The sequence below is a fragment of the Solanum dulcamara genome, chromosome 7, assembly GCF_947179165.1.
Source record: "Solanum dulcamara chromosome 7, daSolDulc1.2, whole genome shotgun sequence".
NCBI lineage: Eukaryota > Viridiplantae > Streptophyta > Magnoliopsida > Solanales > Solanaceae > Solanum > Solanum dulcamara.
The window spans coordinates 24,509,382-24,519,193 of record NC_077243.1 but is presented as its reverse complement, the minus strand read 5'-3'; the positions used below and the strand labels follow the sequence as shown (position 1 = coordinate 24,519,193).

General features: G+C 36.3%; 1 protein-coding gene across 2 annotated transcripts; it reads left to right on the top strand.

Annotated features, from left to right (window-relative positions):
* Window positions 1–5,650: 5,650 nt before the first annotated feature.
* On the top strand, window positions 5,651–8,581 carry LOC129896328 (uncharacterized). 2 transcript variants are annotated; one of them, XR_008767952.1, is made up of 4 exons: window positions 5,651–5,814; window positions 5,936–6,026; window positions 6,327–6,452; window positions 8,365–8,581. XR_008767952.1 is itself a non-coding variant. In XM_055972191.1 (4 exons), exons 1-4 carry the CDS (start codon window positions 5,704–5,706, stop codon window positions 8,488–8,490), a joined length of 408 nt encoding a protein of 135 aa, XP_055828166.1. In that variant the 5' UTR covers window positions 5,651–5,703; the 3' UTR covers window positions 8,491–8,581. The 2 variants fall into 2 exon arrangements, 1 of the variants encoding a protein (XP_055828166.1); XM_055972191.1 differs by having other exon boundaries at window positions 6,373–6,452.
* Window positions 8,582–9,812: the final 1,231 nt, after the last annotated feature.

Sequence of the window (9,812 nt, the reverse complement as noted above, 5' to 3'; positions counted from 1 at the left end):
AGACACGCCTCTCCTCACCCTCATCTCCACCACTCTTTCCCACACTTTCATAGTGTGGCTTAGTAACTTGATACCTCTATGGTTGTTGCAACTCTGGATATCCCCTTTATTTTTGTATAGAGGGATCATTACGATCGACCTCCATTCTTCAGGCATCATTGCCGTTTTAAAGATGACATTAAATAACCTAGTCAGCCACTCCAAACCTACCAAGCTGGCGCTCTTCCAAAATTCCCCAGGAATCTCGTCAAGTCCGGTTGCTCTTCCCCAGCGTATCCTACGAACAACACCTTTAACCTCTTCGACCTTAATACTCCTGCAATATCCAAAATTGCGACGCCTCTCTGTATGTTCCAAATCTCCCAACACAAAGTCTCTGTCCCCTACATCATTCAAGAGTTTATGGGAGTATGACTACCACCTCTGTTTAATGAGAGTCTCTTCTACCAATACTTTTCCATGCTCATCTTTAATGCACTTCACTTGATCCACATCGCGTTCCCTTCTCTCCCGCGCCCTGGCTAGCTTGAAAAATTTTCTATCCCCACCTTTTTCTTCTAGTTCAGCATAAAGGCGTTCAAAAGCTATCATTTTTGCCGTCGAAACAGCCGACTTCGCCTCCTTCTTCGCTATCTTATAAAGTTCCTTATTCGTCCACTTCTCTACCTCATCCGTGCTTTCTATCAACTTCGCGTATGCCATTTTCTTTGCTTCCACCTTCCCTTGCACTTCTACATTCCACCACCAGTCCCCTTGATGTCGACTACGACTACCTGTCGAGACTCCCAACACTTCCCTTGCTACAACCCTAATACAACTAGTCGTCCTATCCCACATACTGTTCGCATCCCCACTACTATTCCAGGCCCCCATGTCCTTCAATTTCTCTCCCATCTCCAGGGCACTAGCCGTGGTCAAACTCCCCCATCTGATCCTAGGTCGATCATTCCCGACCCTCTTCTTCCTCGTCATCTTGATCCTTAACTCCATTACCAAGAGCTTATGTCGGGTTGTAAGGTTGTCTATCGGAATGACCTTGCAGTCTTTGCACAGACCTTTATCATCCTTCCTAAGGAGTAAAAAGTCTATCTGAGTCTTAGCCACCGAGCTACTGAAGATTACCAAGTGGTCCTCCTTTTTTGGGAAATTTGAATTAACTATCACCAACCCAATAGCTCTTGCGAACTCCAAAAGTGAAACTCCTCCTCCATTTCTGTCCCCGAAGCCAAAGCCTCCATGCACATCGTCATACCCTCCCGAAATAGACCCGATGTGCCCATTGAAGTCCCCTCCCACGAAAAGCTTCTCAGTAGGCGGTATGCTTCCTACTAACTTATCCAAATCCTCCCAAAAGCGCCTCTTCTCCTCCTCTGCTAAGCCCGCTTGCAGCGCATAAGCACTAATAATGTTGAAAGTGGTCCCTTCAATGACCACCTTAATCGACATCATCCTATCAGTGATTCTCCTAACCTCCACCACCTGATCCCTTAGATCACTGTCTACTAAAATGCCTACCCCATTCCTATACTTTGATCTACCAGAGAACCAAAGCTTATAACCGTCTACCTCCTTAGCTTTAGTACCTACCCATTTGGTCTCTTGGACACAAGCTATATTAATCTTCCTTTTCTTAAGAATCTTAACTAGCTCTATTGACTTTCCCGTTAACGTCCCAATGTTCCAAGAACCTACTATTAGTCTAGACTCTCCTTTAACCCATTTACCCCTCCTTACCCTCGTCCCCGACCCTAAATGAGAACATGACCCTAATCTACCATCACTATCCGAAGCCACGAAAACGCGTATGAACTACTAAAGTATTCAATGGTCTAAAGTCAGCAAAATATAACGACAAGTGTAAGAACAAAGAATATTTGGAAACCGGAGGTACCAACTCCAGTTGAAAAGAACCTGGTTCACACCAGAAACACTGTTCACGCGTCGGAAACACTGTTCACGAGCCAGAAACACTGTTCATGCACCGGAAACACTGTTCACTCGCCGGAAATACCAAAATACTTGTGCAAAAACTGCCCGAAAATCTACTGGTGGAGGATTTTCGATCACAGTCAAAGAGGAAAAAGGAAAAGAAAAAAAACCACAAAGAAGAAAGAAAGAAGAGATGAAGAGAGATAAGGAGAGATCTGGCCGGAAATAGTCTTCGCCGGTGGCCGCTTGGGGAGGTGTTGGCCTGGGTGTAGGTGGGATGGAGGTGGGGGGTCAGGGGGGTCGGGGGAGGGGGTGGGGGTGGGGGAGTCACTTACCTTTGTGGAAGATGAGAGGAGAGAGAAGAGAGCAGACAGAAAGTTAATTTTTACCTTTTTCCTTCTAACTTCTTCACTCCCAAATCAATGAAACAAGCCTCCAATCTTCCAAAATAACTCCACCATGTTATAGAGGACCCTTGAATTAATGGGAATACTAGGAGAAAATAATTTTTGGAGATGAAATTTCAAGGGGGTAAGTTTGTTCTTCTTGGACGAAATACTCTCCTTGTCTTCCTTAGAGTTTTTCCTCTTCTTTCTTCTTCCAATTCTCTTGAATCTTCTAGGAATTGGATGAGATAAAGACCCCATATGAAGTTACAATTTTGCCCCTCACCTTTTCTAATATTTCCAAGTTGAAATCCCAATTTTTTCCTTAACCTTTTATAGTATTTCCACATGAGAAATTTCAATTTTACCCTTAACCTTTTCTAGTATTTCCACTTTGAAATTCCAATTTTACCCTTCAACTTTTTCAATATTTCCACATCCCAATTTAGTCATAAGAATTTTGTATCCAACAAGATCAAACATAGCCTTGCCCTTCACTTGTTACCATTATCCCCAAAATGTCCTAATATGAAAAAATACGGGTTATAACACTTGCTTTACCCCTTGTCTTCGGTAACCAAAACATCGGAGTATGAAACTGAAGAAGATGAACTTTGAGATCTTCTTCTCATCTCTTCATTTAAGACACCACTCTTAGCATATTCCATAGTTAAAATACCACTGAGAGCAGAATTAGTCAAAAAAATCCAAAAAGCTTTAAAAGAGTCTGGCAGATTATTAAGGACACCTTGAAAATCATTTATATGATCAAAAATAAGATTTTCCTCTTTATATCTAATATTCATCAATTGTTTCAGTAGGAATAACTTGTTATTTCTAGTCTTTCAAGCATAAAGTGTCTCAAGCTTATCACATAAACTTCTAGCATGTGTCTCCTACACAATGTGATTTCTAACATTATCTTTAACCCATTGTCTGATATTGCCACAAACCTATAGGTGCTCAAATTTCCAATCCTCATCATTCATAGACTCGGGTTTATTAGAAGCAAACACAGGTAAATGCATTTTCTTGACAAATAGAAGATCTTTCATCTTATCTTTCCAAATATGATAATTGCTACCATTGAAATACACACCATTTTGTTCATATTTGACTCCATCATTTAAACAAACAATAAACAATAACTTACGCTCTGATACCACTTGTTGGGAAAGACAAGCACAAACAAATGTGCATAGGGCAATAGCGGAAGAAAATCTAAATCTAAACTTTTCCTTCTATTTGAACCAAGAGGAGGCAAACCAATTCAAGCATAAATTATATTTGGACAACAAATATATCAATCAAACCAAATAAGTCAAAGCAAGAATAAATCAACAAAATGAGACACAAAATTTACATAGAAAACCTTTTTGGTGTGAAGAGTAAAAACTACAAGGCCAAAGCTCTACTATAATAAAAAAGAGTTACAAATGTGTCCTCCAAAATAGCCACCAAAAAAGTGTCAAACAATGAGCAACAACAACTACAAGATAACACCAAAGAACTAGAGAAGAAAGGAGTAAAATCACCAAAAATGCAGCTACCGTTCACAATCAGAAATCTGGAGCTACAAGTCTCCAAATCTACCTCTATCAGTTCTCAATCAAAGATTAAGTTCAGAAGAAGAAGCTTTACAAAATTCAGCTCAATCGGACAAGAAACGAAGCGGAAATTGCAATTTGAAGATTGATTGCTATGGTTGAAATTAGTTGCGAAAATCTGCCTCCTTTTCTCACTTTTCTCTCTTTTTGGCTGCCCCTCTTTCTCTTTTGTGTATGATGAAAATAAGACTTACAAGAGTCTTACATATGTACCATAAGAATTGGGCTTATGGGCAAGAGTGGGCTAGTCCAAAAATTGAGCTTTTATTTATCCACATTAAAAGGAAAAAAGATCAAAACCCAATAGAAAAACGCTAAGGAACGAATGGTTATCACGAAAAAGGCTGCAGAAAAAATAGGAATTAGATTAAAGAAAAATGTATTCTAGTGAATTAGATAAAATAAATTTCTTCCATGGATCGGCTGGAGTTGAGGAGATCATCTGAAGTTTTCGCTGACGATGGCTCATTTTAATCTCCGGCGTTATGCAGACATACTTGTTTTGGTTAAAAAAATCCCATGGCCAATTTTGGGCTGTATAAATAGGTCAAGTCTGAAGAGGATAGAAGTCCCTTGAAAACGCTCATGAGACACTGAGATATGAAGAGGGCAAAAGTGTATAAAACTCCGACGAAAACAAATAAGTGTTTATTAATCCCTCCAAATAATTTTATAGAAGGAAGATGAAGAAAGTGTTGAGTCTTTAAGGAATGAGTTTGGGTTAATGGGTATGATTGTGAATGAAATTTTATCTTATATGTGGACTAATAAAAATAATGACACATATTTAATTTAAAAAATTATTCATGCCATATTAATTTCTGTTAAAGGGAGGGGTAATTTTAGATTTAAAATTAATTCTAAGAACATTTTTGATCCAAATAAATGGATGAAACGACATTTTTTAAGGCATTTCGAATATCTTAAAGGCATTTTGACCCTTTTTCCAAAATAATACCGTCAAAAGGGAAAGGTGGTGAGGAGACAAAAGATAGGCCACCTTAACTTTATATAACTTGTTCATACGTCTCATCAAAAATTGAAATATCCACGTTTTTTTAAAGCTTGCATTTTGATATGTGATATAAAATTATGATTTCAAATAAATATTTAGATACACAATTGGAACTATGATTTCAATTTTTTTTTTATAAATGTTAAACTTGGCCCATAAATTTATATTTTGTAAAAAATAGATTCATCATTTTAAATTTTATAAAAAATAAATAAATTATGCTCGGCATGAAGAAATTATTTGTACGATGTGAAAAGATTATATTAAAGAATAAGTTATTATTACTATTATTGATTAATGAAATTAGTTTGTTTGATTACATTCTGTTGAAGTTGATTGAAAAATCTACATCAATTCTAAAGTTTTTACAACACACTATGAGTAGCTAAAAATAGAAATTAGTGTAATATTCAATAAAGTTTTAGAACCAATATTTATTTTAAAATATTATTTATATGATTAGGAAATTGTGTTTAAGAGAAAACCTTAAAAAATAAAATAAATTATTAGAAAAAATAAGGGCTAGCCCGTTCTACCCTGCGGTCTTTTTATGATTGATTCAAATTGACTATGTTAAGACAATGACAAATGAAGGATCAGCCTGTTTTAACCCATTAAATTCCTTGACTTATGAGGCTTGAGTTGGGTTGAACTGACGATTTTGGCAGCTCTACTCATTGTGTACTTCTCCTCCATTATAAATTTAGTACAAGTTTTAGACATATCTTCTCATGAACCAACCCTTTGAAAAAGACTAATATCAATCATGATGCCCCTTTTGTTTTCATCTTCATCTTATCTCTCCTTCTTCTTATTTTTGGTCATTTACTTTCCAAGCCATCATCCATGTATTGCTCGCAAGTCACTAGCTAACAAGGTACAATTCAACTTAATTATTACGATTTGAAACTAGCTAGCAAGCTATATATGTCTTGTTTATCTATGTATTTTATGTTATGAACATTATTTACTTGCAAAATTATATTTGCAACATGCAGCAGACTGTATTAGAGGAGCTTTCAGGAATCGCCAACAGATCAATACAAGACTTTCACAAGAAAAAAAATGATACTAAAGTCGTGTTTTCAGGTGCTCTCTCTGAATATTCTTCATTCGTTTTGGTTCGTTCATATGATATTATTTTATTGTTAGTTTGTTCAAAAAACATTAAACATGACACATAATTTTAAATTTCTTATTTAATTTCCTTAATGAGTACTTTATTTTAATTACATTAAATGTTATTGCATGTTTAAAATTAGCTATAAGTTTCAAAAGTCTTATAGCTACTTGAATATGAAGTTCTGAAATTTTCAATTTTTTTCCAAGTGGAATATAAATGTAGAATAATTTGCCGTTGCTTTCATTTCTACTGTTTGTTCCCTTTAGCATGTATGATTTGCATGTTATTGTTGAGATTAGACTAGACATGCAGGTAGGGAAATGATTGGGTCTGATTCGTCTTCATCAACTTTGCCCCACGCAGAACGTTTGCTCAAGCCACCAAAAACAAAGGTATATTCAACAAAGTGCCTTTATAAATTAGGGAACATTATATTTGGTTATATGCCAATTTCAGATACTACTGTGTTGTAAGTTTTCGGCATAATACATAAATGTATTTTTTAATTTGATCTTATTTAACATTAATGTTTTTCAATTTTGATTGTGCACAAGTAGACATTCAAATTTGTATAATATTGAACAAGTAGACACATGTGTACTACATGACATAATACACGTATGATGCCACATTAAACATATTTATCTACTTATTTAACTTTATATAAATTTAAGCAGTGTGAAGAGAGAATAATAAATTATAAAAAAAGCCTAATTAACTTCGTTTGGTAAGGATATCTAATGAATCAAGGTGGACTCCACATTTCATCAAGTTTGTTCAGTTCCACAAAATGTGTGGCGCGTGGAATTATTCTTGACCCTACTTATAAGCAAGAGAATCAACTACTCAGTACTACGTTTCTTTTATGCAATGTGTTTTATGGATTGTAAATTGTTTCTATACAAGAAAAATATAAAATTCATACTCCTATTTGCATAATTATACCTCATTACTTAATAGACTATTACGGATAAGCCATTTTAATTAGTCTTGAATCTTGATTGATAATTTGGAAAAAAATGGATGGTATCTTAATTACTTGTTTATAGCAGATAATTAAATTACTTTAACAGTATTGTAAAAGTCTTTTACCACTCCCCCCTCTCCTCCCCACCCCAGACTAGTGACTAGTGGAGGATCTAGCTAGCTAGGGTCTCCTTTGAAAAAAAAAATATATTGTATATAATATATAAGGTAATATTTTTAGGTTTTATGTATAATTGTATACAACAACAATAACCCAGTGAAATCCCACAACGTGGGGTCTGGGGAGGGTAGAGTTTACGCAGACCTTACTCCTACCAAGGTAAGACGGCTGTTTCCTGGAGACCCCCGGCTCAATAAAAACATAAAAAGATGTCAGATAAGGCTAAGAAATTAAAAGCGATATGGGAAAAACAAATAGGGCCATGTCAGAGCACAAATAAAATAGAGTAATCAAAGTATAGAAAGTAATAAATAATAACAGAAATAACAGAAATCAGAGCACACGAAGTTCTAATGCGCTAATGCACATACGAATAGGGAAGAATAACGAGACTATGTAATAGCCTTCTACTCTAATGTGGGTCCTCCACACCCTCCTATTTAAGGTCATGTCCTCGGTAAGCTGTAACTGTGTCATGTCATGTCTAATCACCTCTCCCCAATACTTCTTCGGCCTACCCCTACCTCTTCTGTAACCATCCATGGCCAGTCTCTCACACCTCTGTACTGGGGCATCTGTGTCTCTCCTCTTCACATGCCCAAACCATCTCAGTCGCATTTTCCGCATCTTGTCTTCCACCGAGGCCACTCCCACATTGTCCCGAATAGTCTCATTTCTAATCCTGTCGCTCCTGGTGTGCCCACACATCCATCTCAACATTCTCATCTCGGCAACTTTCATCTTTTGAACGTGAGTAGTCTTAACTGGCCAACACTCCGCCTCATACAACATAGCCGGTCTAACCACCACTTTGTAGAACTTGCTCTTAAGTTTTGATGGAACCTTCTTGTCACATAGCACTCCGGAAGCGAGCCTCAATTTCATCCATCCTACCCCAATACGATGTGTATAGAGAAAATTTGAATCCCCTAAAATAAAACAGTAAAAGTTAATTTAATGGTTTAGAGGTTCCAAATTAACATTGAGAATCTAAGTTCAAATTTTAACCACTATATATTATTATTTTTTTTCGAATCCCCTAAAGAAAATTCTGAATCCACCATCAGACACACCCTTCAAGTCTTCATAGTATTGTTGTTAGATGAGGTTACTATTGAGGTAACATGACTTGTTATTCAACTGTCATGCTTTTGCAGGGTGCAAGATGGTCAACAACTTATGAAATACACATGGCTTCCAAGACTGGAAATAAGAAGAATTATGGAGACATTATAGAGATGGATTACGACCCACCACACCGTAAACCACCCATTCACAATTAATACAACAACCTAGAAATTTTCCATATTTATTTGTATCCCGCATATATACTATTACATCATGACTCAACAGTATTTATCTCCTCTGTGTTATCCTACCTCAATAATTAAATTCATATATATCTTTCGTTGAGATGTTTTTTCATTCAACTACATATATGTACTTGGCTCCATAAAAATCACACAATATATATACATATATATAGATGCATTTGAAGGTGTTCTTAATGTCTTTTTATTTTTATTTCACATGATATAATTAACTTGATTGCGGCGGATAAAAAACATTAGAAAATAAATTTCAAATTAATTTTTTCACTTCCGTTAGAGAAAAAAGGATATATGTGAGCCAGTAACAGTACGGGTATATATGAGCCACTTTCATAACGAGGAGTATATCAGCTCGAAATAAAAGAAATTAGAGGTATATCATACCCTTTTCCTTATATATATCATGACATTTTTGTGGTTATAAATCACACCATGAAAGATAATTAAAAAAAAATCCAATCCAACCGGTATTGTTTAAGAATGGAGTAAAAAATAAATTAAAAAGCATAATAATGTATTCCATTTATAAAAAAGTTTTGTTTATGGGACTGTAAACATCATTTAACTGTGCCAATTGTTAAGAAATTAGAAAAAGAATTACTAATTGAGGTAGAGCCGGGTTAAATATTGTAAGATTCCAAAAATTGAAAAATCGTAAAACGTAGTTGAAAGAAATTTTTTTCAGAAAAGTGTAGTTGTTGACACCAGGTGGCCTTCACGGAGCCCTTAACGGGCCGTGAAGAGCCACCGTGGTCCTCACTCCTGAGCTTCAGAGGTGATGACCACGAAAGGAACCATGAGCCGTGGTGGCCCCCGTGATGGAACACCCTGCAGGCCTTCTATGAGGTCCCTCACCACGGGGCCGTGGTGGCCTTCACGGACTGTAATGTTCTCCGTGAAGGATTTTTTACAAACCTCAGAATTTTCAGAGTTCAAGTGTAGAATCATGACAACCACCACGGGTTGTGGTGAGGTTCACGGACCGTGGTGATTTCCCCATCCAGGTGCAATTCCAATTTTAAGTTGGGAATATTTTGGTCATTTCCTATATTCTATTTATGAATGTGGACAATTTTTGGGAATACATTCTAATCTATTAACTACCCTAATCCCTCATAACTCTCTCATTCTCACCCTAACGCTCTAAATCAAAATCCTCCTTCTAAAAGGTTCTCTCAAGAGTCTTCTTCCTCAAGCAAGTTCTAGGGATTTCTTCAAGGTCAAGTTTCAATTCTCTGCAACTTAGGGCTTCTAAAGGTCAAGGTATGTGGGAA

Bases quoted from the DNA above. Each gene is read 5' to 3' on its own strand.
- LOC129896328 (XM_055972191.1), top strand. From the start codon at position 5,704: ATGATGCCCCTTTTGTTTTCATCTTCATCTTATCTCTCCTTCTTCTTA. The intron at 5,815-5,935 runs GTACAATTCAAC...TGCAACATGCAG, and splicing joins GCAAGTCACTAGCTAACAAG to CAGACTGTATTAGAGGAGCT. The intron at 6,453-8,364 runs GTATATTCAACA...ATGCTTTTGCAG, and splicing joins TCAAGCCACCAAAAACAAAG to GGTGCAAGATGGTCAACAAC.